General features: G+C 56.6%; 10 protein-coding genes across 10 annotated transcripts; 5 read left to right on the forward strand and 5 right to left on the reverse strand.

Annotated features, from left to right (window-relative positions):
• Nucleotides 1-285: 285 nt before the first annotated feature.
• KVR01_010030 (uncharacterized protein) lies at nt 286-1,044 on the forward strand (the record flags this gene model as incomplete). Its single annotated transcript, XM_044792946.1, has 1 exon — nt 286-1,044. The coding sequence occupies one exon, from the start codon at nt 286-288 to the stop codon at nt 1,042-1,044; it is 759 nt and encodes a 252-aa protein (XP_044641278.1).
• An 803-nt stretch (nt 1,045-1,847) lies between these two features.
• KVR01_009788 (uncharacterized protein) lies at nt 1,848-4,719 on the reverse strand (the record flags this gene model as incomplete). Its single annotated transcript, XM_044781648.1, has 4 exons — nt 1,848-2,632; nt 2,685-3,653; nt 3,828-4,646; nt 4,707-4,719. 4 exons carry the CDS (start codon nt 4,717-4,719, stop codon nt 1,848-1,850), a joined length of 2,586 nt encoding a protein of 861 aa, XP_044641036.1.
• Nucleotides 4,720-6,144: 1,425 nt separating this feature from the next.
• On the reverse strand, nt 6,145-9,625 carry KVR01_009768 (uncharacterized protein). Its single transcript, XM_044789131.1, has 3 exons — nt 8,420-9,625; nt 7,340-8,284; nt 6,145-7,226 (listed from the first exon to the last, which is right to left on the reverse strand). Exons 1-3 carry the CDS (start codon nt 9,180-9,182, stop codon nt 6,352-6,354), a joined length of 2,583 nt encoding a protein of 860 aa, XP_044641016.1. The 5' UTR covers nt 9,183-9,625; the 3' UTR covers nt 6,145-6,351.
• A 687-nt stretch (nt 9,626-10,312) lies between these two features.
• On the forward strand, nt 10,313-11,498 carry KVR01_009745 (ornithine carbamoyltransferase; the record flags this gene model as incomplete). The annotated part of the gene is made up of 3 exons (XM_044792544.1): nt 10,313-10,633; nt 10,710-11,397; nt 11,455-11,498. 3 exons carry the CDS (start codon nt 10,313-10,315, stop codon nt 11,496-11,498), a joined length of 1,053 nt encoding a protein of 350 aa, XP_044640993.1.
• Nucleotides 11,499-11,692: 194 nt separating this feature from the next.
• Nucleotides 11,693-12,735, reverse strand: KVR01_009914 (acetolactate synthase regulatory subunit; the record flags this gene model as incomplete). Its single annotated transcript, XM_044792472.1, has 2 exons — nt 11,693-11,873; nt 11,933-12,735. 2 exons carry the CDS (start codon nt 12,733-12,735, stop codon nt 11,693-11,695), a joined length of 984 nt encoding a protein of 327 aa, XP_044641162.1.
• Nucleotides 12,736-13,029: 294 nt separating this feature from the next.
• Nucleotides 13,030-16,785, forward strand: KVR01_010124 (uncharacterized protein). The gene is made up of 4 exons (XM_044786418.1): nt 13,030-14,251; nt 14,310-15,947; nt 16,009-16,125; nt 16,185-16,785. Exons 1-4 carry the CDS (start codon nt 13,268-13,270, stop codon nt 16,434-16,436), a joined length of 2,991 nt encoding a protein of 996 aa, XP_044641372.1. The 5' UTR covers nt 13,030-13,267; the 3' UTR covers nt 16,437-16,785.
• A 95-nt stretch (nt 16,786-16,880) lies between these two features.
• KVR01_009641 (uncharacterized protein) lies at nt 16,881-19,060 on the forward strand. The gene is made up of 4 exons (XM_044791670.1): nt 16,881-16,994; nt 17,100-17,418; nt 17,474-17,875; nt 17,938-19,060. The coding sequence occupies exons 2-4, from the start codon at nt 17,181-17,183 to the stop codon at nt 18,936-18,938; spliced, it is 1,641 nt and encodes a 546-aa protein (XP_044640889.1). The 5' UTR covers nt 16,881-16,994; nt 17,100-17,180; the 3' UTR covers nt 18,939-19,060.
• On the reverse strand, nt 19,038-22,961 carry KVR01_009918 (uncharacterized protein). The gene is made up of 3 exons (XM_044790926.1): nt 20,721-22,961; nt 19,559-20,660; nt 19,038-19,458 (listed from the first exon to the last, which is right to left on the reverse strand). Exons 1-3 carry the CDS (start codon nt 21,678-21,680, stop codon nt 19,283-19,285), a joined length of 2,238 nt encoding a protein of 745 aa, XP_044641166.1. The 5' UTR covers nt 21,681-22,961; the 3' UTR covers nt 19,038-19,282.
• Nucleotides 22,962-22,980: 19 nt separating this feature from the next.
• Nucleotides 22,981-25,660, forward strand: KVR01_009962 (uncharacterized protein). The gene is made up of 3 exons (XM_044791327.1): nt 22,981-24,051; nt 24,137-24,342; nt 24,462-25,660. Exons 1-3 carry the CDS (start codon nt 23,679-23,681, stop codon nt 25,449-25,451), a joined length of 1,569 nt encoding a protein of 522 aa, XP_044641210.1. The 5' UTR covers nt 22,981-23,678; the 3' UTR covers nt 25,452-25,660.
• Nucleotides 25,639-26,682, reverse strand: KVR01_009849 (uncharacterized protein; the record flags this gene model as incomplete). Its single annotated transcript, XM_044793264.1, has 1 exon — nt 25,639-26,682. One exon carries the CDS (start codon nt 26,680-26,682, stop codon nt 25,639-25,641), a length of 1,044 nt encoding a protein of 347 aa, XP_044641097.1.
• Nucleotides 26,683-27,002: the final 320 nt, after the last annotated feature.

The following is a 27,002-nucleotide window of genomic DNA, read 5'->3' on the forward strand; positions in this document are numbered from 1 at the left end:
CGCGCGGCACTGAGGACATCTGGACCCCAGTGAAAGCACTTGGCCAATCGCACCCCATCACTCGTCTCTCACCTCTCACCTCGACCCGTCGAGCTTGACCGTAGCATGCTGTAAACCACCACACGTCCGATATCTTCACCACCACGAGGCTCCAGCCCGTGTGCATACAAAGCGTCTCCAACAAAGAGTCACTATTAATACCATTAAGACTCATTCTGATAGCCAATTTCTCAGTTTACTGGAGGAAGACTTCCCAGCCACTCCCGAGAGTGAGAATCCTCAGCAATGGGTCCAGGTCGCCTTCTCTTGAGGAGGCCGTTCATGGCCTCGGGCCTCCAGATTCAGGCCTGGGCGGCCACTCCAGCAACACCGACACCATGGATCTGCCGACGATGCATGTCACAACAACAAGGACCAGCAGCGGCTGGCCCCGAATCATCACAGCCCTCCTTGGGCCAGTGGGACAACAGCCCCCAAGAGCCTCATGCCTCAATATCGCCCTCAACCTCAACCTCACCCTCACACCAGCACTACCCCCAAGAATCCCCAGACCTCACCGCCATATTCGCTAACCCAACCTGGTCCGTCCGCTCCCTCCTCCCCGCCTCCCCAACCTCGGGGGAGGAGACCACATCGGGTGAGGAGATCACAACAGCAACACTGGACCACCTCCTGCGCCTGTCCGCCCTGCCGCCCCCGGACAACCCCGCCGACAAGGAGCGCATGCTCACGACCCTCCGGTCCCAGCTGCACTTTGTGTGCGACATCCAGTCCGTCGACACCAGCGGCTGCGAGCCACTGCGGAGCATCCGCGACGAGACCTCCGCCGGCGTCGCCGAGTCCACCGTCACCCTGGAAACCCTGCGGGAGGCCCTGTCCCGGGAGACTACCGTCGGGTATAGGCGGAGGCCGCGGAGGGTCAGAGACGCCCAGGAGAGGGTGCAGTCCGAGGAGGAGAGGCTGGTTGAAGCTGCCACCGTGGAGAGGAGACATAGGAGCTACTTCGTTGTTGCTAGTGGCAAAGGGGCTGAGAAGGAGGCCTGAAGCTGCACTGGGATTGGCATGGACGCAATTCCCGCGCCCGTGCGTTCTGAAAAGATGTCTGACCAACGAACCTGCCCGGCACTCGACGAGCTTCCATTCTCGAGGCAGTCATTCACATAGTCACCGAAGGGAAGTAGCCAGGCTTGCGAGCGTCTTTTGCTGATACCAACTCCCGGGAGCTGCTTTCTACGGGCTCTGAAGCTGCCATCACGGTACGACTTGATTGAGTTGCTTAGTCTATGTGGCCACTCATGACTCCGAAGGATGCCAAACTCCCAAACTGAGCCTCCCGATTTTAAAACTCCTTTGAAGCCGAAACTTTTCAACACTGTGGAACCGACCTCATCGATGCTAAGCCTTGCCCTGATGCTACAATCGTTTTGATCCTCTTCTGGAACCTGCCTCACGCCTGTACCTCGACTCCCTGTCAATGCCGAATATGCCATGCCGTTTGATGCCGGAGTGATAGGGTGAGTAGAGGTGCAAGACCAGTGAACCCAACCCTGGTGCACCGTCCCTAGCCTTCTTTAGTTAATGTACAGACCTAGGATTAAGTGTCATGCGTGATGAAGTCGCTCCCCCGTGGCAGTCGTCGAGTCGCGATGCCTATCATCCGGTAGTGGTGGCACCCTGGAGCATTGCCCATTTCCGGGTCGTGACAGAGTGCCATATGCGCCGCGACCAGGCTGAGCACGCAACTCGCAGTGCCCTTGCTCATGACCATAGCCACGTCCATGGCCACGAACCTTGTCCTCGAAATTTGGCCTCCGACCATCGAGGCCAGGATATTTGCGATGCCGGTCCTACTTAAGGCTCGTCTTTCCTGGCTGACCAGCGAAGCGTCTATCGCTGTTGCTGCGACCATTCTTTCCACCACGTCCCTGTGGTTGGGCGTTCTCCTTGTTCTCGGGAAATCCGGGTGTGTGTCCACGCCCGCGTCCACGTCCCTGACCCGGAGTGTGCTGGGCCTGGCCGGACCGGTTACCCGGAGGAACAGGGACTTTCGGCGCGGGGGACGGGGACTGTGCGACCGGCTTTTGGGGAGGAGGAGCTGTGATTTCGAGCTCATCCCAGCCTATTCGCTGGAGTATCCCGCCGACGAGGGATGGGTACTGCACATGGGCATCCAGGATATCGGACACATCGTGATTCTCAACGCCTCCCACGCCCTCGATGCACGCCAGGCCGGCCACGCCAAAGTAACTGGGTCCACTCCTCGAGGCGAATGCAAGCATGTAATCATTCTTGGCGAAGACATTGACAAAACGGCCCGTCACGACGCTCTTCAGGGCGGTCCAGGTGCCAGTATCGCCGGGAACCGGGGCACCCATCAGGACAACCGAGTCAACCAGGCCGTACAGCTTTCTCTCGGCCAAGTATGTAAGAGTCAGGTATATCGCGCGAGCACCAACACCATATCCGATGAGGCTGAGCCCTCGCTCACCATGGAGATGCCCTGTAATCAAGTCGGACAAACAAGAGGAGAGCTTGGTGCTGCGTGTCATGCCCATGATCCAGGCATTATCAACGACTTTGCTCGATCTCAGGAGGGAACTCGGCCAGTCGTAAAGGAGCATTTTGGTCAGGACTGGATTGGTTAGCCTACGTATGAGGGCCCGTGGGAAGGGTCTTGAGCTTACTGGGTGTACGACTGAGCTCCTTTCGACACTCAGCCCATGCCTTACTCTTGAGCAAAGTTTCAAAAGCGCTGCCAATCTTCTCGAGAGTTTCGGTTTCCCAGCGAACAGCATAAACCTCGTTCTGAGATCCAAGGCACTTCCAAGGACTGCAAACGTCGTCTTGGGTTGTGAGCAGGCCGTTGACGCACAGGACAAGGCGCATTCGCCTGTCCTCGGGCGCAAGGTCCTTCTGGCATTGAAAGCCAGGCTCCTTGGGGCCCTGTAGCGGGATGAAACCAATGTCTTGGAGTATGAGTGCGAAGCTGTCTATGGACTTGGCGGACGGTCGGCTGGGGTTAACTCCGAAAAACGTGGCAAGCGCGCTCTCATTGTCACTCAAAGAACCGAGCAGATTAGCCACCGTGACAGGCGGGAGGCTGACTGCTGGGAGGCCCTGTCCAGCGGGTATCATGCCGAGTCCAGCAGCCAGAAGGGCGGTACCCGCCTGGGCTGGATTCGTGACGGGGCGATACTTCTTGGAAGGCTTACTCTCCTTGACCGGCTTGGTTCCTTGCACCTGCTTGGCCTCCTGGACCGCCTTGGTGTCCTCGGCATCCGTGGTGTCGTTGTTCTCGACAGGCTCCGGCTTCTTGCACTCATTCACCGTCTTGAGCTCCTCGATTCTCTTCTGTTCCTCGGCCTCGCACTTCTCAGACTCGTCGCACAGGGCCTTGTATATGTTGCCAAGACATCGGGCGACACGATTCTCGTCCTCAACCAAGGCATACATGGGAATATGCAGCGAGGACGCGAGATACATCATGAATATGCGGGCGTATGCGATGTAATGCTCTGTGGACAACAGCATGAGCATGATGGAGTGGAGTAGCAGGCGCCTCTTGTCAACTGGAAGAGTGCTCAGGGACGTCTGGGCTGGCTGGAAACGTCGTAACAGATTTAGGTCGGCCTGATAGGCAATGCCTTTGATTGCTACGACGGGTCAGTGAACTGCCTTTCGCTGCAGCAGGTTGAATTTTGAGGCAGTGTCTGCCTTTTGCTTTGGGGGCCCAATGGACAGGACCAAACGAGCAAGGGGCTGACTATGCCTTGGGCATCTTCAGATAGACGGTATCGACTTACCTTGTTGTGGTTGCTGGGTCCTACCCAAAGGACCAGCTCCAGCTGCGCCTCCACGGGGAGTGCCCTGGCCCTGCCCGGGCGGTCCGGTATTGGAAACGGGAAACTTGGGCACGACGAAGTCATTGAATCGCTTCTGAAATGCGGCCTTCCACTTTCCGAAATAGGAGCTGACATCCTTCTGCAGCTCAGACATGGACGGCACCGCGCCCTCGACGGTACTGGCACCGATTTCGGGGATGACGATGGAAGGGACTTGGCCATCATCATCAGCACCACCATCGGTATTGCCTGCGTCTTGGCCCTGGGCTTGGTCAGGGTCTGGAGTGGCTTCGGTCTCACCTGGATCTGAGGTGACTCCGGCGTCGGGTTGTTCCTGGCTTGACATGCCAGGCTTGCAATACCCATAAACCACAACGCCGTCGGCTGGAGACTCAGCATTAGGATCGACAGAAGCCAGGGCGGCCTCCATGCAGGGACCATAATTCCAGATCTGAACTCGGTTCTTTTGGGCGAGGGGGTGGTTGAGGAATGAGAAAGGCTTCTGGACCTGGACGCTGATCTTCTCCATGATGGCCTCGACTAGGGTGCTGAGCTCGGCCCTCTGGGCGGCGGTGATGATGGAGCTCATGTCGGCCTCTCGCCTGGGCGGCGGGCGCTGACGGTTGGAAGGCATGTTCAGATCGGAGTCATTAACGATTACCTCCACCTCGGTATCTTCATTGGCCGAATCGTCTGCGTCAGGCTCATACCCAGCGTCGTTGGGGGGTGGATCGGCTGGCTGGCTTCCACCCTTCTTTGACACCTTGGAGCTGGATGGGAGTGAGGTTTCCATCTTGATCGCCCCTCGGGGAGAATTCATTGTTATTGGGGTGTCTGCCACCGATCGTACCTTCCCTGACTTGCTGGACGAGGACATCTTGTCGATTGGGCAGGTGGGGTTGGGCGAGGTGGTGGCTGTAGTGGTCCTGGCTGGCGGTGGGATGGGGTCGCTCCTTCCTCATGGACTATCAAGTTCGCAAATCGAGTGGTATGCGACTCGAAACGATCCTGACGCAGGCAGCTCTTGTTGCTGCGATACACTCGACGTTGAGATCGAGACGGCAGCAACCGACAAACATCACAGGTGCTTCGACAACAGTTGGAGGGGGGATTGCGTTTCGCAAGAAACGAAAAGGGTGTGCCTTGGACAAGGGGAAGCGCGATAAGAAACAGACAGTATGGCCAAGGTTGGATGGAGGCTGGTACAAGCGCTCGTTCACCAAACTGTTTGTTTGCTACACTTGTACCTTTTCTCAAAACCTCAACTTTTGGCTACTTTTGACGTCAGTAGCCGTGTCTCGCTGTTTCGCAGTGAATCCCCTTGCAGTACCTTGCAACCTATCTCTGTGACACAAAGGCTGCCGGCAGTTGAGCTGCGGTCGTCCATCCAACGGGCCTCAGTACCAGTCGTCTGGAAGGGCCTTGTGGGGGTCAGTGAGCCAACGCACCTAAGACATACATATGGTCAGCTGTTCTTGACCTTGTGCCATTGAATCTTGCCGGACGGAGCTCAGATGTCTTCTGCCTACGATGTCCATGTCTGCTCGTCGACAGGCACAGTTGGTTCTGGGTCATTGAATACGAGCAAGGAGAAGTTTTGACATTCACTACCCGAGTATGGACGCGGCCGACTCTTGTCAGATACATTATTTTCACACAAGCATCATACACATGTTTGTCCATATGCTACTGACATCTAATTACAAATACGCCCCTTTCTCCAGCAGCATTCTACACATGCACAGCGCAAATCCCCAGGCCACCATAAATCATCCACCACCAGTGTCATCGTCATAGTCTGGATACGTAACTCATAGCATCTATACCTGGAACGAGTTGAGCAAGCACGTGGACTCCCACGTCCTTACTCTTCCTCCCGCTGGAGTACGCACCTCAAGTAGTACCAATGTTCTACCCCTGGCATGCGACTTAGCAGTCAGACGATCAAGGCTAATGCACCCCGCAGATCTGGCGGGTGATCTGCCGCAATGTAGGGCTGACAATAAAGCCACGCTTCCGCATCGCATGTGCCGGTGAAGGACCATCCCTGGGGTGCAGGGCTGACAACCACTGTCCGGTATCTAGCTGGCAATGCACCTGGCCAGATCTCTCAGTATGGATCCGAGAACACTTTGGTTGAGTTAAATAAGCCATCGACCCTATCAATTTCGTACACATTTAAGTGATGCTTACACATGTGGCTGATTCCCTGGGTGCACGGAGTACTTTAGTTATCACGCGGGAGTCAAAGCTCATCCCGTTGAGGAGCGATGACCTACGAAGTATATAAAGCACAATGCAGTAAGTGTAGAGAGGGATTTACTAGGTGATGCCTGGTTATTCTATTGACATAAGACATGTTCTCTGGGGGCCTCGAGAACGCCAATCCCAACGCCAGGGCTTTCCGGTGGTTACATATCCACTGCCCTTTCCCATTTCAAAATGGTAGCCACCAGTATATAAATGAGCCCCCGAAAAAGGTATCACGTAAAGTGACTGTGTATGCCGTTCACAGCCTGACACGCGCGCCAATCCCCCGCCCTTCGTACCAGACGGTTTCCCTCCAGTTTGCGATCCTCAGTCCGACGACGGCCTTAGCGTCGAGCTTCAAGCCCCCGCCAAGCGCATTTCTGATCTTGTCGTACGTGTCACCATTTCCGATGCTCCAGTCTACCGGCAGCCGTGGAGTCTGCGACAGACCAGGTGGCGCAGCAATGGGCAGGTCGTAGATGATCTTGCCTACCGGTTCGGTGTGGTTGTAGAACGCGGTGGCGTTGATATGCTCGATATACACGGTGTTGTACTGCAATGGGCTGGCGAGAGTGAAGGTTGCCGAGGAGGAGACAACGTGGAACGTGGCGCCTCGAATGAAGTGCCCTGCCCTGCCACCGTCCCCATCGCCGTCGCCGTCGCCGTCGCCGTCGCCAGGCAGTTGGAGGTGTGGGGTCGGCACGGTTAGGTTCAGGTGTGATAAAGCCTCACCAAGGGCCGGCTGTGACGGTATGCTGTTGCGGTGCGCTCGTACAGTAAGCGACGTATTCCGCCCAGAGAGGTATTGTGACAGTAAATTTCTCGCGATGACCTTGGCTGTCTCGCCACCTAGCGACGGGTTCCACTTTGCTGTGACGATGAGGTTCGTATTATTACCTTTTGAAATGTCGAGGTCTTCCGCGATGACTTCGCCGATGACGGACTCGTTGCAGAGGATGTGAGCGTTGACATATGGGATGTGCGCGGTATAAGGTGACGGGTTGGTAAAGTTAACAAGGGCGCGCAACTCTATAGCACCCGGTGATGTATTCATAATCATAATGCTGCCGACCCTGGGGTTGATACTGTGAAGCGGATCTTGTTTTGATCCGCCCGACGGCTTCTTCATGATAGCTGCTTCATCGTTAGAGTTTGCTTCAATAAAGTGGCTCAAGGCAGGAAAGTTCAGCCCTGACAGACCGGACGGTTTCAAGGATACTAACACTACCACCAAGAAGAAGACGGACGTTTTACTGGAATCTTGCCCTCAGCGGGGACATCCTTCAAAACCAGCTGACCGAGGACTGTTTGGACTTTGACATCGACAAGAGCCTTGACATCCAAACGAACCGACTTCCCCTGAAAGAGCAAGGTCTGTATCACCTCGGTAAGAACATCGCTGTCTGTCACATTCAGAGGTGCATCGTCAATGCGAGACGTAATCTGTAGCTCGGGGTCCTCGGGGTCGCCCTGGATTTTCGTCGAGTTTGCATCTCGCCACTGGTGCACGTCCAGAACACCAAGCTTTTTGGACTTATAGAAGACATCTGCAGATGCGCGTACTTTGGTGACGTTGATGGCAAAATTCATATCCTTAGGTAATCCAGCGATGACATTGATAGTTCCTGACACTGTGGGATTTGACGCAGTGTCGTCGGGGTCAGCCATCGGATCAGGCAGGCTGAAATGTGCGTCGGTTAAGGAGAAGTTGCGGATAAGGTTATCAAAGGTACGACCCGGGAAAGGTACCGGTACAGTGACCTGAGACAAGATCTCATCAACCCATTGAGGGGTACCGAGCGAGGGCGTTTGTTTGCCCCTCACGAAGACAGTTGCAGCTTTCCCGCCAAGATATTCCTTGATGAAGCGGTCCAACGGTGACGATTCAGAGTTGGGACATAACCGAGTCAACGCGTCTGGAAGGTGCCTAATCACCCCGTGGACGCTAGCAACGACCAGTTCTCGAGGTCGTATGCCGATGGGGTCCGTCAGGGCGTCAGCAACGAGTATGTATGGGTCGTTGATCCCGCAGTTGGGCACGAGAATTTCGAACCCAAGTGGTGGGACAACCACCTCGATGGGGTACTTGTTCATCGCGTCAATAGTGACATCCGCGGCCACAGTGTGATTATCAATGTCTCGGAACAAGACCTTGGTGATGTTATACTCTGGAATGCTTGGTACGTCGCCCCCTGTACGATTCATCAGCCGGTGATTCACAAGCAGCAAGGGGGTGAGATAATGTAACAATAAAACAAGATTGTTAATTCAGAATAGCGTTTTCTCCCCAAAGTACAGAGACGCGAAGGACTGGTAGAGAGATTGACCTTCAATAGTGAGGGCTTCAGACACGGCGTGCGTGCCGAGGGGAATGATGCCCGTCTTGAGAGTGATGTCGGCCTTTCCTTGCACCCGTAGCCTCCCCAGCCTGCCCTCCAGCCACTCGTTGGCGATAGTACGTATGCCGTCAGCTTCCCCGGGCATGAGCTCTGCAACGAAATCGATGGCCGTGATGTCGCCGTTGATCTTCAGGTTGAGAGGCGGTATGGCAGCGCTGCCGAGGCGTATATTGTCGTACTCTGGGAGAAAGACATTTACTCGAGTAGCGTCGATTCCCAGTCCGCGGACGAACCATGTTGCGACACGTCCCACCCTCCTGACATGCTCGTTCTCGACTCTTGATCCATCTAGCTTGAAGTTCGCTTGGACGCGCGCGCGCACCCCATTTGCAGTGATGGACTCGAGCGAGAGGTTTGTAGGTTCGAGTACAGCAGCCTCCTTGGCGTATTCCTCGACGGCCTTGGGGACGAAGAAAGCACCAAACATTATGCTGATTGTGAGCAAGCCTAGAATGGCCATCGCGATGATCGAGGCCCATCTCCGTCGTGAAGGCTTCGTCGTAGAGCCATCGCTGCGGTACGACCTGACGGACGCGCTGTCGTTGCCCCTTTGTTGCTCTTGCTCAGCTCCATCGTAACGCCCAGAGTCAACCGAGTCCGAGAGCAGCGGCGTGGACTCAGTCCCGTCGACTTCCTGTCGCGGCGTGTTCTCTTCCGCTGACAGCAGCGGAGATGCTTCAGCATCGGACATGGTGATTTCCTCGTAGCCAAATGCCGGTTCTGTATGCTCGGGATTCAAGGAAAGATGGTGGTCGGGGGTTTCCCTTATTTCAGTAGTGCAAATTAAGCGGGGCCGACCTGGTCGGATCCCCGGTTCGAAGCTGTCGGGCTGGGTCCCTCAAGGTGTACCTAAGGAAAGAAAATAATGAGTGGGTACGAATCCCGACCCTTCGCGATAAGTAGGCACGAAGGGATATGTGAATGCCCGGGAGGACGATGGTGATGATGATGCTGTTGTAAGTATGGCACGTTAGAGTCGAGGGCTGTCAGGCGGGCACTTGGTCGATAGTCCAGGCGTGACGGTGACGGTGACGCAAGGGCCAAGGGGCGGCCAGACGGGGCTGCTTCCCATTAGCCGGCCAGCCCAGGGCTGCTGCCAGGGGCTGTCTGCTTCCCCCACCAGTCAGGGGCCTGGCTTGGGGATCCCGGCGAGCCCGCGAATCGGGAGACCCAGCTGACCACCTCTGGCGCAGAGAGGACTGGCCCAAGTACCGCGCAGCCTGCGGCGCAGGCAAATCTGCTCGTGGTCAAGAACTTTGGCCCATAGGAGGAGACGCATACAGTAAGTAGTATCTAGAGCCTCCAGAACCCGAATTAACACGAATAGCGAGGGCCAAGGAAATACGTTACGCATCTGAGTACCAACGCACAGGATTCATACTTAAGTACCTAGGCCTTCTGTGCATCAGCCGTAGTCAGGCGGAATAGTACGTAGAAGCAGCGTTGCAGCACTATCGCAGAGTGTGACTCTGCCACGCGTGACGTCGCTCCCGTACTGTGTGCTCCCCTCCCGGCCAATGCAGCACACACACGGTCTTTTGTTGTACTGGGCGTATTATCTGCCCCCCAACCAATCCGCGCCGTGCGAATTATCGTGACCAACCGCCATCGTAATAATTTCGACTCACTCTCAGCTACAAGACTCATCGTGAGCTCCAAGGGATCAGTCAAATAGCACCCCGCTCAAATCTTCAATTCTGCAATCAATGTGTGTAGAAGCCAAACCTCAACATTCTCTAGCCAACTGAAGATCAGTTCGCCCGACCAAAACCAGAAGCTTATTGGATTTCCAGACCGAGATCCTGCGCTGCGCCCATCGACATGTTCCGCACAGCCAGGACAGCAGTGGCCCGTCTGCCGCTGCGCAGGGCATACTCAAGCTCGGCCAAACCCCGTCATTTGATGTCCATCAATGACCTGACACCAGCCGAGTTCACCAAGCTCATCCGCAATGCCAAAGATCACAAGACAGAGGTTGCCAAAACCGACAAGCTCAGCGTGCTCGGTGGCGCCCTCACAGGCAAGACGGTCGCCATGATGTTCAGCAAGAGGAGTACCCGGACCCGCGTCTCAACCGAGGGCGCTGTTGCTCTCATGGGCGGCCACCCCATGTTTCTGGGCAAGGACGACATCCAGCTTGGCGTAGGCTCAATTCCTCGTAGCACCTGGGGCGGAGGTGTCATGGGAACAACGAGCGTGTTGGCTGACTCCTTGCTAGGTCAATGAGTCGCTCTACGACACCTCGGTTGTCATCTCCTCCATGGTCTCGGCCATGGTCGCCCGTGTAGGGCCACATTCAGATATCACTGGCCTGGCCCAGGACTCGAGCGTCCCCGTTATCAACGCCCTATCCGATGACTTCCACCCACTGCAGGCCATTGCTGACTTCCTCACCATCCACGAGGCATTCCCCTCCTCAGCCTCCGGTCCAGCAAGCCTGGGCCTCGAGGGCCTGAAGGTCGCCTGGATTGGTGACTCGAACAACGTCCTGTTCGACCTCGCGTCCGCCTGCGTCAAGCTGGGCGTCGACGTCTCCGTGGCCTCGCCTGCTGGCTACGGGATCCCTGAGCCCATGAAGAAGCACATCCTCTCAGCTGCTCAAGGGGTCTCGAGCCCAGGAAAGCTGTTGGAGACTACGGTTCCTGAGGAAGCGGCCAAGAATGCCGACATCCTGGTCACCGACACCTGGGTATCCATGGGACAGGAGCAGGAGGCTCAGAAGCGGTTGAAGGCCTTTGCTGGCTTCCAGATCACCAATGACCTGGCAAAGAGAGGAGGTGCAAAGGAGGGCTGGAAATTCATGCACTGCCTGCCGCGACACGCTGAAGAGGTCCACGACGAAGTGTTCTACAGCGATCGATCGTTGGTGTTCCCAGAGGCTCAAAATCGATTATGGGCCGCTGTCGGTGAGTACAGACTTTCAACTCTGAATCATTTCACTGTCGAAAACTAACACTGCATAGCTGCACTTGAGGCCTTCGTGATCAACAAGGGCCGCATCATTTGAACGATGTATGAACAGTGTGTTTCTCGCTTCCTTGGGGCTTCCGACCTGGCATTGGCGTCTAAAAGTGAATCAAAAGTTGTTGCATCAAATCTCGCCTATGACAGGGACCCATGTGAACCGTCAAACAAAACTTCCATCCCTGACTGGTCCCAGTTTGAATTGCTTTTGTATTATGGTATAGTTTACATGCACACTTATCCAGGGGGCAGCTGGCTGGCGTCAACAACGTCATCAGCCTCCTTGATGCTGTTCTCATCCTTGGGTCCATAGAGAGGTGACCGTGGCATAGCCATCAATCCAGTCCGAGCAGACTCGAGAATGCCGAATGGGCCGATCAGCTTCAGGAACGAGTCGATTCGGTTTGGCTTCGCAGAGCTGGAAAATAGATATCAGTATTCGGTGTGCCTGTAAGATGTCCGTAGGGGCTGACTCACATCTCGACAATGCAGCTGCTGTTGCTGATGTCCAGTACCTTGCCTCCAAACTGGTGCGCAAAGTAGGTGATGCTCTTCAGATGCTCGTGCTTCAATCGCAAGGCCTCACTGGGCGCGAGTCGGCTGGGGTGGAAGTCCTCGGATGTCTCGCCGAGCGAAGGAGCATGGTCAGGAGATCCCTCCTGAGAAGCAGAGGCGCCCTCGCCCTCAATCTCGGCGGTAATCTCGCGGTGGTGAGCCCACAGCTCCTGGAAGTACTCGGGACCCAGGATGTTGATCTTGGCGAGGAGCAGCTCTCTCTGCACGAGAGCGGCACTGGTGTAGTCGAGCACGGCCCAGACGGGAACCAGGTCCTCCAGCTGGCGGCGGGCCTGCTCGACGACGCCGTCCTGGCCGGTCAAGACGATGGTCATGCGGGACAAGTCGGCAACTTCGGTACTGCAGACGACCAGGGAGTCGATGTTGAAGCCGCGGGCAGCCAGAATCCCGGACACACGGGAGAGCACACCGGGCTCGTTCTGGACGAGACAGTTCAGGATGTGACGCTTCGGAGGGGCCATGGATGGCGAGGGGGTCTCGTAGAGGATGTTGGACACTGCGGCCTGAGCCGACCACGCAGGGGGTGCCTCATTGGTGGGCAAAGGAGCTTGACGACGGCGCAATGCCTTGTAGGCGATGGCTGAGGTCGAGGAGCGGGAAGAGCTGTAGCGAGCGGCAAAGGCAGGCAGAGAGGCGGCCGCGGCTGGTTGGAGCCTGGAGGAAGCTGCCCGCCATTGCGACAGCAGAATGCTTCGGGGCGCCATGGTTTCGACCGACTCAGAGAACGCCTCTGAGAAGAATCGACGTATGGCTCTCCAAGGCACTGGAGGGGCGAGATCAATTGACTTGCGAGACCGCCAATTGACTGTGTCGTTTGGTGTTGAGGTCTGAGTCAATGCTGTGGCCCAGCCGAGAACTGAATTTAGTTCGGCACACAGGACGACATCGGAGGGACCCTGCAGGCTTTCAAAGCTTCCCCAGATCGCCCTACTTGACTAACAATTTTCGTGAGATTACCTAGCGCCTAAGTACCTGGGTATTAGCGTTGCCCACTTATTGTCTGACCTCGTACACAGCAGGTACCTCGCCCCTGTCAAGTTTCGCGGGACCGAGAAGCACAGCTGTCAATCAAGCATCCACCTGTCTACATGGTTGGGTGCACCGATCAGCAGCCCTGAGCTCCAACAGCCAGACTCGCGATTCCAGAGTCGCCCGACCATGCTTCACTCTCGACGACCCACGCGCTCTTCCTCGTAGCCACATGGCACTGATCATCACCGGGAAATCTCCAAAACCATGTTCTCTGCCATAGCGACTGCTCCGGCCAAGCAGTCGGTGGGCGAAACGATCTCCGTCCTCAGCGGCCGTCTGAGCTCGGCCACCCTGCTTGAAGACCGGCGCGCCGCCATCCAAGGGCTGCGCAGCTTCGCAAAGGACTACCCAGCCTCTGTAGCCTCCGGGGCTCTGCGGAGTCTGATAGGATGTCTGAGCAACGACGGCCAAGACGTGGACACCGTCAAGGTGGTGCTGGAGACGCTGCTCATGCTCTTCAACCCCAACGAGGGCAGCCCTGAAGCTTCCGAAGAAATCGCCTTGTGGTTGGCCGACGAGTTCACCCAGAGACAGGAAAACATCACGCTCCTGCTTGACTTTTTGGAAACTCCCGACTTCTACGCGCGACTGTACTCCCTTCAACTGCTCATAGCGATCCTGTCCGCTCGAACGGAACGCACCGAGGAATGCGTGTTCACCGCCCCACTAGGCATCTCGAGGCTCGTGGCCATACTCGACGATCGACGAGAAGCTGTCCGAAACGAAGCAGTCACCTTGCTCATTTACCTCACTCCCTCGAATGTGGACATACAGAAGTTGGTCGCTTTCGAAGATGCTTTCAAGAGGATATTCGCAATTATCGCCTCGGATGGGTCCCTCACCGAGGGAGGCCAGATCGTGGAGGACTGCCTGATATTGCTGGCCAATTTGTTACGGTTGAATGCCTCCAACCAAACCCAATTCCGCGAGACAGGATGCGTCCCGGAACTGGCACAACTGCTCCAGAGCGCATACAAGCCCCCAGAGGACGGGGAGGAAGTGGCACCTTGGGCGCAGGCACAGCGTAACCGGAATGTATATGCATTGCTTGCAGTCATCCGCCTGTTTCTGGTTCGTGGTGCCGTTGGCACCATGCAAAACCAAAGCGCTTTCTGGCAGTATCATCTTTTGTACCACGCCCTGCAACTTGCCTTCAGCCACTCTGCTGAGAACCCTATCAAGGCCGAGGTACGTGCCGCCCTGCCCTGTATGTATACTCATGTAGACCTAAAACCCATGACGGTAGGCACTTGTGACATGCGCCGATATCATCAGGGCCAACCCAACGCTCCAGGAGAATTTCGCTCAGCTCCAAGTACCCTCGCCGCTTGAGAGTTCGCAGGAGGGAAATGGTGCTCAGGCCAACGGTGTCCCCAAAATCTATGTCATTGACGGGCTTCTGGACCTCACCCTATGCGTTCACAGTTTGCAGGCCTTTGACATACGAATGGCGGCTTGCGAAACCTTGAAGGCCTATTTCTTCAACCACCCCGGGATTCGCGAGCATTTCCTTCGGCGTGCCATCGAAGGGCACAAGTCGGGAACAATCGAGGCAGCGAATGTTTTGACAACATTGCTTCGCTCGCCGACCGAAGAATCTACAGTTGACCCTTATAGACACTGGTTCGCATCATGCATAATGTTGCATCTCGTTTTCGAAAATGCAACGACCAAGGAGCTTGCAAGACAGGTTACTGAGGGAGACGAGGCCGAAGGGGAGGAGGTAGTGACAAGCATCCAGATCATCACTGCGCACCTGATCAGCAGTCTTTCGCGAAATGATGACGAGCGCATCACTATAGGATACCTGATGCTCCTTCTGTGTTGGCTGTTCGAAGATCTAGATGGCGTTAACGAGCTGCTAGAGGAAGGCAGCAACGTCCAACGACTCATACAGACCGTTGTTAAGAACAGCTCCAGTGAGACACTGGTTCAGGGTCTCTGCGCGATGATGCTCGGCGTAGCCTATGAGTTCTCCACCAAAGACTCACCGATACCACGAGGCACTTTGCAGCCTCTGTTGATGTCCAACATGGGCCGCGACAGGTATATCGATAAAATGAGCAAACTGCGGGCTCACCCACACGTGCGGGACTTCGAGATGATCCCGCAAAAGCTTGATCCCTCGACCGGCAAACTTCCTGAGGTGTACTTCGACGAGACTTTTGTCGATTTCTTCAAAGATAACTACAGCAGAATACTGCGGGCCATCGACAGGGACCCCGGGATGGAGATCTCAGTCGTGACCAATGGTGTGCAGAAAGGAATATCGCGAGAACTTGTCGACTCGCTCCGTGCTCAGCTGGACGAGAAGGAGAAGGCCCTGCAAAGCTGCCAGGCGAGTCTCGCCCACCTTGAGCAACAACTCGGGCAGGAGCGCGCCGACACGAGACGTCTCAAGGAAACCAATTCAGTGGAGCTTACACGGATGAAATCTGTCAACGAGGGCCTGCAGAGGAACCACGAGACTGAGATCCGGCAGCTGCACGAGCAGTTCAGCGCGAAAGAGGCCGAGCTGCAGAGGCACGTGGAGACGGCGCGGAAAGAAGGCGCCTCCGAGATCGAAAGACTTCAGAAGAGGGCGGAGGCCTCGCAACAGGAGGCGGCAGCTGAGGTAGAGAAACTTCAGAAGAAGGTCGAGGCCGATCTCAAAGCAAAGGTGGAAGAGTACGAGAAGCAGCTCAAACTGAAGGATGAAGAACACCAGAAACAATTGGCACTGAAGGATGAGCAACGGACGCGCGAGGTCGAAGAAGCTCGCAAGCAGGCACAAGAGGGCCACAGGCGCAGACAGTCAGAAGCAGATCGGTCGTCGAGGCGGGCAGAGGCAGAGAAGGCCGATCTGAAGGCCACCATCAGCAGGCTCGAGGTGGATCTTATGAAGGTAACGTGCTGCGGCTTCGCAAATGACACTGACCCTTACTGCCCATACTAACACGAAACAGGCCAACAAGAGCAAGACGCAGGAAGCTTCGGCAGCAAAGGAGGCCTCAGAACGCGCTGCAAAGAAAGCAGCTGAGTTGGAGAAGAAGGTCAAGGACCTGGAAACAAAGACGAAAGAGGTATGCCATCCAGTTGCATTTTTGAATGATGCTTGTGCTCTTGCTGATGCCATCTCTAGGCCGAGGCCCTCGTCCAACAGAAGGAAACGGAGAAAGAGTCCACGCAGGGCGAGCTGGATGATATGTTGATGCTCTTTGCCGATGCGGAAGAGAAGGTAAACAAGTACAAGGAGAAGCTCAAAGCCTTGGGCGAGACCATCTCGGACGACGAAGACGACGGCGAGGAGGATGAGGAAGGAGACGGAGAGGCGGATGAAGATGGTGCAGAGGAAGACGAAACGTCGGAGAAAGATGGCAAAGATGTGGATTGAACTCTTGAGCCTTGAATCCACTATCCTTCTCTTGGCAGCAGGTCAAGCTCTCAGGTGATGGGGAGCCAAGCGACTGCATTGACAAGTGGGTATCATTGTGTATCCGTACAAGGTCAAGTCTCGCGGCTCCGATGAATCGATGGCATTGAGGAAGGCGTTGCACAGTCTGGGATGGGCTTGATTGTGTATGTGGCATGGCGATCTGTGGGACTGGGTGTATAAAGCATGTGGGAACCAAACCAACAAAATGGAATTGACAAAACAACATGAAATCATCACGCCCCCTCAATATGGAACTGCCAAAGGAGACAAATGATAGCCGGAAAGGGGGGATCTGCCAGTCCATAGAATTGTTGTTTGTAAGGAAGCTCTGTGGTTCGGCGTGACCCGTAAAAGTTTCCCGCATGCAGAATTTTTGGGGTTGCAGGCTTGCAGCACTTGAATTTTTCCCTCCCTGCCCGCTGTACGTACAACACTCGTTGCAAGTTCATACATACACCTGCAAAACTCGCCTTTGACGTACTGAGATCACCTGCTTGCTTTTTTGTCGCCAGGAATGTGAGTATCATGATTTTCGATTGCAACTGTGCCCCTGTGAAATTGCAGTCTCTCACGGCCTGATATCAGAAGGGCATGTCAAATAGCGCTAACGACAGCAAGTAGTGCATCAAGACCGTTCTGAAGAACGCCTGGACAGCAGTTTTCCGTTCTCGCCCAGGAGCCTACTTAGTGGCAACTGCAATTATGTCAAAGGAGGCCGACGACATAATCAGCGGGTCAGAAGGCTCCGAGGGCTGGGATGATGTCGACGAGGGCGGCGACGAGGAGAGCCTGGAAATCGTTTCCCTCCTGGACGACAAGGTCTTCCCCGATGCGAAGTCTATGCTGGAGCACTGCAAGAGCAACTTCAACTTCGACTTCGTGGCGGTGCGCGACGGCCTAGGCCTCGACTTTTACGGCAGCATCAAGCTTGTCAACTTCAGTTCGTCCATTGCTCTCGAAATACCTCCCGATCCCCGGCTAATGCGACTTCCCAGTTCGAAGCACCGCGAAAGAAGGCAAATCTCTGCCAGGCCAGATCACCGAGGCAGACATCCAGGATGACAAGTTCCTGATGCCCGTATTGCCTGACGATGCGCTCATCATGTGCCTGGATGACCTACCGCCTTCCTCCAGTGCTGCAGATGGCAAGGGCAAGGCCGTCGAGGACGCGTCAACGACGGAGCCAGCCGGTGATGCTGCCAGCAAGAACGCCGCCCTGCAGGCCCAGCTGGACGAGCTCAACAAGCAGTTTGCCAACTACCGACTTGCAGTGGAACAAACCCTTGATAAGCGATGGCATGCTGACGACTCCTCCTCCTCGTCTCGGTCGTCGGCCAGCTCCAAGAAGGAAAAGAAGGACGAGTCTGCATACTACTGGGAGTCATATGCGCACAACGGTAGGCTGCCTGTCTGCTCCCATAGGCTTGGTGCCGGCATTCAATGTCTAATTACGCAACAGATATCCACGAGACCATGCTGAAGGACACTGTCCGCACAGAGGGGTACCGCGACTTTATCTACAACAACAAGCACCTGTTCAAGGGCAAGACCGTTCTGGACATCGGGTGCGGGACGGGCATCCTGTCCATGTTCAGCGCCAAGGCGGGCGCCGCACACGTCTACGCCATCGACAAGTCGGCCATCCTCGACAAGGCTCGGGAGAACATCTTCAACAACGGCCTGTCAGACACCATCACGTGCCTGCGCGGGCGGGTCGAGGACATCGTGCTCCCCGTCGACAAGGTCGACATCATTGTCTCGGAGTGGATGGGCTACGCGCTCCTCTACGAGGCGATGCTGCCCTCCGTGCTCTTCGCCCGCGACAGGTACCTCAAACCGGACGGGCTGTTGATCCCCTCACACACGACCATCTTCCACGCGCCCGTGTCGGACCCGGACTACGTCACCGAAAACGTCGCTTTCTGGCGCGATGTCTACGGCTTCGACATGAAGGCCATGCAGGAGGGCATGCTCAAGGAGGTCAGGGTGCAGACCATGCCGGCCGAGGCCCTCTGCGGCACCGCGAGCACCTACGCCCTTGACCTTTACCATGTCAAGGTGGAGGACCTAACCTTCAAGGCCGGCTGGCGCAGCAAGCTCACCAGGGACGTGGACAGCGTGGATGGCTTCCTCATCTGGTTCGACAACTACTTCGCCACCACGCGGAAGGGGGAGCCCGAGCTCATCGAGACCCCGGCCGACGACTGGGAGGCGGCCAGAAAGGACGGCAGCAACGCCTTCACCACCGGCCCGCACCGCAAGGAGACCCACTGGAAGCAGGTCCTGATGCTGGTCGAGGACAGGGACGGGCACGAGCGGAAGCCCTTCAAGGAGGGAGAGCAGATCGAGGGAACGTTGTCTTACTCGGCGCCCGAGGACCATGCGCGCGGGCTGTTGATCAAGGTAGAGTGGGACGGGCTACCAAACGCTGAGAAATCTCAGGCTTGGACCCTTACTTAGTGGATGAGTAACCTGGCCATGAGGGGAACATGGAGAACATAGACTTTGACTTCAAATTCTGAATGGGTAGAAATTATGTGTCCCGAACGTTAGCACGAAATTAAATTCAACAAAATGCAAGGAGTCTTGTCCTGGTATCTTCCAGTGCGATGTTGTGTTCCCCAAGGGAGACAAAGCTGGCCCTAGGACTTGTGAGCTATGTCTAAGTAACGCTCGAAGTATGCCCGCAATGGAGAGACTGAGCAGGTTTACGTTTTGTTTTGGCTACATTCCATCTCCTGAAATGTCTGCTTATGCCTGAAAAAGTCTAGAATAATCTTCGCAATGCCTCCTCTCCTCAGATCTCACAGATGTGGCACACCTGCACTTTCCATGATTAGATTAACGATGCTCAAGAACCCCTCCCCGAGGATGAAACCTGATGCGAGCACAATCAGAGGTGTGTCTTCCCTAGTGCCCTTTCGCCTCCACCACCAGGCCACCAGGCCGCCGACAGTCCTCGCCAGTGTGAAGCTAGGCACTAGAATCTGTTAGTCACGTCGTTCCCACCAAAGCATACTGACGCGTTACATTTGCGGAGGCCGTCCTGGAACAACAGAACAAAACGAGCTGGGACTTACCGTTGTACATGCCCACAGCCACTGCGATACCGCCAGGGACAAGGTGCTGCCATCTCTTGTTTGTGGCATAGATCCTCACCATGGTGGTCGCGGTAAATAGCACCGCGAATGCTATGGCCCACTCCCTGGCCATATAAGGCAGGCCTTGGCCAGTGACCAGCCTCGCGGTGAAGATCCACACATAAGCGGTCGGGACCTGGAACAACGAGCCCGGGATGGTATACACGGCGGTGTAGAGCCTGTATATGAAGGCGCTCACGACGGCGCCGACGGTGGCGCCGACAACCTGGCCCCAGAACTGGGCCTTGGGCGCCGCACCCAGCAGGTGACCCGTCTTGAGGTCCTGCATCAGGTCTCCGGCCTGCAGGGCGCCGGCCTCGGAGACGGCTCCGGCGACGAGGTTGATGAGCACTGAGGTGGGGTGGGACTGCGGCACGATGAGGGCGAAGAAAAGCTGCGCCAGCTTTGAAATGCCCGACACGGGGTTCAGGTCCGTCTCGCCTAGGGCGCGAACGCCCATAATACTCAGGACCAGCGCCATCAGCACCGCCGAGACGGTCGCGTACAGCGGAACGAGGTCCCCAAAGACAATGTGAATGCAGAGCACGCAGAAGGCGATAGACAGCACAAGGCCGATAGCCACGGTGCGGTTCGAGATCAGCTGGGAGGCTGGGGCATCGTCCTGGTCGGCCTCAGCAAGGAGGTGCGAGATGGACGGCTGCTGCTGCTGCTCCTGCTCCTCCTCCTCCTCGCGCTCTGGCTGCTGGTGGTCAGAGGAGGGGCCGTGTGGCGGAATGTCGTCCTCGTGTGCCCTGAGCGTGGTGTATCCCTGGTGACGGGGTGGAAGCAGCTGGTTCAAGCTGGTGTCCCCGTTCTGCCACCGCTCGTGGAACTTGGCGCCAGCTTTGGAGAGGTGCTGGAGAAGGGGCCGTGAGGCAAGATAGCCGAGGCTGACAACGGCATCGGCGAGCATGATTGCAAGCGAGGTCCACACGATCCAGCCTTTGCTCCCGTTCTCCCAGTCGCTGATCTTGCCAGGGGCCCAACCTTGATGTTTAGCCAGCGGTGAGAGCACGCCCCATCCGAGTATTGCGCCGAGGAGCTGTTGGATTTTATCAGCCGACGGATCAAATTGACACTCCTGAAGCCAAGGCTTACTTACCATGTGGATTGTAGTTGCTGGTCCCATGATGATACCCTGCCCAACATAAGCTAGGCTGGGATTCAGTGTCCACAGCCATGTCGAAGCTGCCGCTGTGCCAAAGATGGGCAGATCTCTCAGGATTGGGAAGAAGTAAGTTGCAAATGTGTATAGCCCCGATATGAAGAAACAAGTGAGTAGTAACCTAACGTTAGCCTTCCACTGCTGCCTCCGGAGCTCGGCACCTTCCTCCTCGTCTGCGACTTGTCCCGGCCCATCCTGCTCGAGACGCCCACCAAAGCCCTCAGAAACAAGGTTCTCCTGTTGGTTGTGCTCCGGGGACGAGTCATCCCTCACAAGCCCCGTCTTGCCATGCAGCACACTGATCAAGACAGCAGTGCTGAAGCCGCTGGGGAACTTGAGCTTCTCCCGGATGATGACCTGGCGCCTCAGGGGGACAGCAAAGACCACACCAAAGTAGCACAGGCCCAGTGACCAGACGACAAGCTTCCAAGTGCCGAGGTTGACGGGGCCCTGCTCCTCGGGCTTCAGGAGGTACTGCATGGCGGGCAGCACGCCGACGAAGCCACAGCCAAGCGGCATGATGGCCATTGAACCGGCGACGGTCTGGACCAGGACGTTCTCGACGGGTGAAAAGGGGAAGGACAGGTGGCGGGACAGGGTCTTGAAGATACCAAAGCCCATGAGCGAGGCCGGCATTGTCATCATGCTGACCCAACCGGTCTGGAGGCCAAAGTACATGTTGGAGAAGCAGATGACGAGCCCGACCAAGAGGCCGGCGGCGATGGCGCGCAGGGTGAAGCTGCGGCCTTCAACGTCGAGCCCTGGCTTGGCCACGCTGAGGGTTGGGGTGGAAGGCGAGTCGTCTTGGTCATATTGGAGGGCGTCTACTTGCACATGGTCGTCGGTAGTGCCAAGACGGTCGTAGCCGGAGCGATCATGACCCCTATCAGGAGCCATATCTGCTAATATGGTCCTCGGAGATGGTGGGCCGCGAGTCGGCAGCTCTGACAGCCTGATGCCTCGACTTGGACTCGGGCTTGGACTCGGATGGGGCAAGGGCGAGGCTCTGGAGGACGGAATGTTGAGTAAAGATATTCAGAAGTCACGGCGCACAGCGTATCATTACGGAGGAGGAGGGCATGGGGGAGCGATCCCGGCAGATTGGGTCCCCCGTGACCGTCGCAACCGGCAGAACGGCGCCCATGATGCCATAATCCCGGTCCGATGGTACCGGCTTATGTAAGCCAATTCATTGCGTTGGGTGACGGCTAATTGATGGTTACAGAGTACTTCCAAAGGGTTGGTGTCTTTGTGACAGTCTGGAATAAATAGCACGGTGGAGGGAGCCTGTAAAGAGCCATGGTGACGAAGCCGCGAGCTTTACTGTCTGTTCTCGCTGAGGCAGGGCACGGCAAATGTGCAATGCCTAGTTTCCAGTTTTCGCTGCTCCAGTTCGTCGGGTGATGCGAGCTTGGTTGGCAGGTTGGTCCCTTCAAGTTCTGCCCCTGTCGAAACGTCTTGTGGCCGCGCGCTACCGTCGGGGGGGCGCTTCGGCTCCGGCTCGGCCCAATGCAGGCGGTGTTTCCCTGCCAGCCAGCCCTGCGAGATGGGCGATTGAGAGCCATTATTACTGGTAGTATGACTGTGAGATGGCTAGCCTCTCACAACTCTGTGACTTTCAGTCCAGATCGCAGTGACCGACTGCGTGCGTGCGAGGCCAGAAGACCCAAACCCCTCCCGCCGCCCACAAGCTTAAAGTCGCGACGGCCAATTCCTCTGGTTGCTGTTACCAAAGTGGTTCCACCCGAGGAAGCAACGTCTCATTTTGACCCCAAGCGATCGGGGTTGCTCGCAACGGAAAGGGCCCTGCGAAAACTCGTCTGTTGCCCCCCGGCGAAAATCTCTTCACCTCGCCCGCGAAGCTGCCATGCGCTCCTGCTATTCCCGGGAGATTTCTCATGCCCAGTCTGGCCATGCGCCACTTTTCGAGTACATCGATGCCCCTTCTGGCCCGTCCGAGTCTTGTTATACCTGCAGATCTTGGCAGCATGGTGTGGGTCCCAGCCTCTGACACCCCGCGAGGCAGCGAGGCAACGAGGCAATGCAGCAGCTCTCTCCCCGTCGCAACCCGCCGGTTGTGATGTTGTCTTGAGCCGCGAAAACCCCCGGGACCAGCCCGTTCGGCGGCTCCGTCATGGGGTGGGAAATTTCTGTCGTGACCGTGGGCATGAAATGCCCTTCCAGGGTTGGTGGTGATGCTGTTCAGAATCACACCACGACAGCAGGTGCTAATAAAGCATAGACAACCACCTGGGCACTTATAACCAGTTACAAAAATTATAAGACCCCACTTGGCAGCCCAGTTTCTATGCGTACAACATTTTGCAAATATCTCGATAGATCATCTAGATTATTACCTTTGCTAAACCCCCCATTCGCCCTCGGACCTGCTCGGCCTGGCCCAAGTGCCAGTCTAACGAGCCCCAGCTTCACGCTCCGTATCCACAAAGTCCACTTGCACGCGCAGCCACCACCCGCAGAGCGCCTGGGAAAAAGCTCTGTTATTGCCTGCCACTCGCTCCTGCCCTTATATATAGCTGCCACCACACTGCCTGGTCCATCCTTGGCCATCGGTTGTGCCTCGTTGTTGCTGCTCCCTCGTCCTGTCGTCCAAGTGTTGCCGTGTTGCCCTTCACCACCTCTGGTCGACGCCGCTCCCCCTAAAGACACCTTCTGGCGGTAGCTTTGGCTCGAACTCACCCGGGCCACACATTGTCGGAATTGGTTCTCCACCGGATCCCACAGGACAGAAAAGGCCCAGTATCAACGTCATCCTCGTGACTCACCTGGTCACGTTTATTTGGGCGCCGGATTCCCACTCTTCCAGCAGGGCACTGTTTCCGCACCCCTCCCACGATTCCCGTCCGCACACCAGACACGAGCAACGAGCCCAGCATGTCCAAAACCGACGCCATAGTCGCCTCGGGCCGGGGCGATGCCAGCCCCGACATGGAGAAGCAGTCCATCACCGAGGCCTCTACTCATGAGCTCAAGCGGGAGATGTCAGGTCGTCACCTGCAATTCATCGCCATCGGAGGTGCCGTGGGAACCGGCTTGTTCATCGGAAGCGGCGCATCTCTGGCGACAGCGGGTCCCGTGGGCTGTCTGATCTCTTATATCGTCGTTGGGACCATCCTGTACTCGGTCATGACCAGCCTGGGTGAGATGGCGACGTATATCCCGACTGCTGGCTCATTCACATCGTACAGCGCGCGCTTTGTCGACCCGGCTCTGGGCTTTGCCATGGGTTGGCTCTACTGGTTCAGCTGTGAGTCCTCCTATTCCGTGCCACTCATGATCGGAGCGGTATCTTGGACCAGATGAGGGTGTGCGGCTGACTGACATACTTCAAGGGGCCATTACGTGGGCTCTCGAGTTGACCGCCGCTGGCATGATCATTCAGTACTGGAACAGCAGCATCAACATTGGCATCTGGATAGCCATCTTCTGGGTCATGTTTACCGCAATCAACTTCATTCCCGTCAAGTGGTACGGCGAGATGGAGTACTGGTTCGTCTCGATCAAGGTCATCACTATCCTCGGTTTCTTGATTTTCGCGGTACGTATCAATCTCTGCTCGACAGGCTATAGGGCTATTCCAAGGGCTGGCGGGTGTCATTCGTTGTTACTTGCGCTTTCGCCATACAGCGAGCGAGATTTGCTGACGAAACCGAGCAGATCTGCATCAATGCAGGCGCAAGCCCCCAAGGATATCTAGGCTTCACCTACTGGAAGAGACCCGGCGCGTTCGCCTCGTACAGCGAAGACATGGCTCCTAACACCGGCAAGTTCGTGTCATTCTGGAGCGTCCTCGTCACGGCGGCTTTCTCGTACCAGGGTGCAGAGCTCGTTGGCGTTGGTGCAGGAGAGGCCCGCAACCCGCACAAGACGGTCCCGATTGCAATCCGGAACACTTTCTGGGGCATTCTGTTCCTGTTTGTGTCTACCATCTTCTTCCTTGGGATCCTCGTTCCGTACGATAACCCGGAGCTCACCAACGGCAGCACCAGCGCCGCCGGCTCCCCCCTGGTTATCGCAGCCAATCTCGCCTCGGTCCGCGTCCTCCCCGACATCATCAATGCCGTCCTGTTGACCGCCGTCCTGTCCGCCGCGAACTCGGTTGTCTATTCTGGCAGCCGTATTGTCGTGGGTCTTGCAAATGAGGGCCACGCCCCTCACTTCCTGACCAAGACCAATAAGCATGGTGTTCCCTACTACGCCGTCGCCTTCACGTCCGCATTTGGCCTCCTGGCCTTCCTCAACCTCTCCCCGTCCGGGACTGACGCCTTCAACTGGTTCCTCAACATCACCGCCGTGGCAGGGCTGATCACCTGGGCGAGCATCAACATCTCCCACATCCAGTTCCAGCGCGCTATGAAGGCCCAAAACGTACCCCGCCACCTGCTGCCGTACCGGGCGCCGCTGCAGCCATACCTGGCATGGTACGGCCTGTTCTTCAACATTCTGATTGTGATAACGCAGGGTTTCACGGCGTTCATGCCTTGGAACACAGTCGACTTTTTCACGGCGTATATCAGTGTCATCCTGTTTGTAGTGCTTTACGTCGGGTACAAGGCTGCATTCCGTCCGGCGTTTGTGAAAGTGAGCGAGGCAGACTTGAACAAGGGGCGTCTACAGCCCGCGGAAGGAGTGGTCGTTGAGAAATAACTGGGAAATCGAATGCCTGGTGTGGAACAAAGATGTTTCACCCACAATACAGTACAGCAAAAAAGTACCTATCTAATATAAGAGAGCGAATATTGATTTAATCATCAACACGCAGCCTCAGGTGTCGAGGAACAGCTTCCTGGTCATTGTAAATATTCTATGATTCATGAAAATGTACCTATACGAGCTACCCCTTCCTTGTCTTCCAACTTTGCGCGGTTCTTGCCATGGTCTCAAAGGTGATCTCCCCTTGGCTGGAGTCGGCCATCTGTACTAATCTCCCAAGAAATCTATCCACCATGCCCACGATGTGAGCTCTCCCCGAACTCTCGGGGTGCCATATCAGAGGATACATTGACCCATACCCTTCCCCAGGCCCCCCATCCACAAACGACTCGTTCTCCCACAACCACTCGAACCGGTCCCACCACATCTTCTCCACGACGTCAGTCGCGACGTAGCCATGAGTTGAGGCTGTGTAGGGGTAAAACCCCATGGGGGTCATGTCCTCCGTGTACCACGACGCAGGGACCTCCACCATCGCCCGCTGGGCCTCGGCCGTCCCGGGCAGCGGCTGTGCGGGCAGCGGCGTCGGGCGCATCCACGTCGCCGCCGGCTTGCTATAGTCCGGCACGCGGGGCGTCTCCTGCGGGAAAGGGTGCGGCAGGAAGTACGGCAGCGAGTCGTGCGCGTTCATGCTGCTGTCGTAGAGGAATCCGCGCCGCTGGAGCAGGTCGACGGTGGACTCGCGGATCTGATAGAGCGGCGCCCGGTACCCCAGCGGTCTCTGCTGCTGCTGCTCGCCGCCATCCCCGCCATCCCCGCCGCCCCTGCCCCTGCCCCTGCCGCGCAGCAGCTCCGTCGCCAGCTCGGTGCACCGGTCCAGCACGTCTGCCTCCTGCTCCGGGGTCATGGCGTACGCGCCCTCGTGGCTGTACCCGTGCAGTCCTATCTCGGCGCCGCTGGCGGCGATCTCGGCCGCCCGCCCGGGGAAGGTCTCGATGCTGTGGCCCGGGATGAACCACGTCACCTTGTCCGAGATGCCGTGCTTGGCGAACAGCGCCAGGAGCCGGGGCACGCCGACGTTGGCGCTCAGCAGGCCGGCTGAGTAGTCGGAGAGGGTGTTCTCGGGCGTGTGGCCCGTCCCCAGGTAGCCGGAGAGAGCGTCGAAGTCTACTGAGAGGCAGATGCGCATGCGGCGCGGTCTCGGATTGGTGTTGGTGTTTGCCATTGGGGCTGTCGTGTCCTAGATCTATATCTCTGTGCTTTGATTGAGATCTCATGAAACACATCAATTTAATTTTGCCTTCGTGGGCCTTTCAATACGTTATTCCTGTGACGTCGTTGGGCATTCTGCAGGCTGTTGAAATAGCAGGGGTTCGTGGTGGTGATCGCCCCTCCGTCGAGTGCGGAGATCGTCTTTCGGATCGGTCCAAGGCGGAGCCAGTCAAGGGTCCAGGGCCGTAAATTCAATGTCAAAGTAAAGGTATGAATTGCAGTCATGAAGCTGATTCTTTTTTATTGAAAAAAACATTAGTCTGGCTTGGTTCG

Source organism: Diaporthe batatas, assembly GCF_019321695.1.
Source record: "Diaporthe batatas strain CRI 302-4 chromosome Unknown Contig00012, whole genome shotgun sequence".
NCBI classification, from domain to species: Eukaryota; Fungi; Ascomycota; class Sordariomycetes; order Diaporthales; family Diaporthaceae; genus Diaporthe; species Diaporthe batatas.

Excerpts from the sequence above, each read along its gene's own strand:
- KVR01_009768 (XM_044789131.1), bottom strand. The coding sequence starts at position 9,182 with ATGTCCGATGCTGAAGCATCTCCGCTGCTGTCAGCGGAAGAGAACACG. Across the intron at positions 8,285-8,419 it reads TGAAGCCCTCACTATTGAAG|GGGGCGACGTACCAAGCATT; the intron begins GTCAATCTCTCT and ends TGAATCGTACAG. Across the intron at positions 7,227-7,339 it reads GGGCAAGATTCCAGTAAAAC|CTATCATGAAGAAGCCGTCG; the intron begins GTCCGTCTTCTT and ends ACGATGAAGCAG.
- KVR01_010124 (XM_044786418.1), top strand. The coding sequence starts at position 13,268 with ATGTTCTCTGCCATAGCGACTGCTCCGGCCAAGCAGTCGGTGGGCGAA. Across the intron at positions 15,948-16,008 it reads TCGAGGTGGATCTTATGAAG|GCCAACAAGAGCAAGACGCA; the intron begins GTAACGTGCTGC and ends AACACGAAACAG. Across the intron at positions 16,126-16,184 it reads TGGAAACAAAGACGAAAGAG|GCCGAGGCCCTCGTCCAACA; the intron begins GTATGCCATCCA and ends TGCCATCTCTAG.
- KVR01_009641 (XM_044791670.1), top strand. The coding sequence starts at position 17,181 with ATGTCAAAGGAGGCCGACGACATAATCAGCGGGTCAGAAGGCTCCGAG. Across the intron at positions 17,419-17,473 it reads CATCAAGCTTGTCAACTTCA|TTCGAAGCACCGCGAAAGAA; the intron begins GTTCGTCCATTG and ends GCGACTTCCCAG. Across the intron at positions 17,876-17,937 it reads GGAGTCATATGCGCACAACG|ATATCCACGAGACCATGCTG; the intron begins GTAGGCTGCCTG and ends ATTACGCAACAG.
- KVR01_009918 (XM_044790926.1), bottom strand. The coding sequence starts at position 21,680 with ATGGCTCCTGATAGGGGTCATGATCGCTCCGGCTACGACCGTCTTGGC. Across the intron at positions 20,661-20,720 it reads CAGCAACTACAATCCACATG|CTCCTCGGCGCAATACTCGG; the intron begins GTAAGTAAGCCT and ends AAAATCCAACAG. Across the intron at positions 19,459-19,558 it reads GGCTGTGGGCATGTACAACG|TGCCTAGCTTCACACTGGCG; the intron begins GTAAGTCCCAGC and ends AACAGATTCTAG.
- KVR01_009962 (XM_044791327.1), top strand. The coding sequence starts at position 23,679 with ATGTCCAAAACCGACGCCATAGTCGCCTCGGGCCGGGGCGATGCCAGC. Across the intron at positions 24,052-24,136 it reads TTGGCTCTACTGGTTCAGCT|GGGCCATTACGTGGGCTCTC; the intron begins GTGAGTCCTCCT and ends ACATACTTCAAG. Across the intron at positions 24,343-24,461 it reads TCGGTTTCTTGATTTTCGCG|ATCTGCATCAATGCAGGCGC; the intron begins GTACGTATCAAT and ends GAAACCGAGCAG.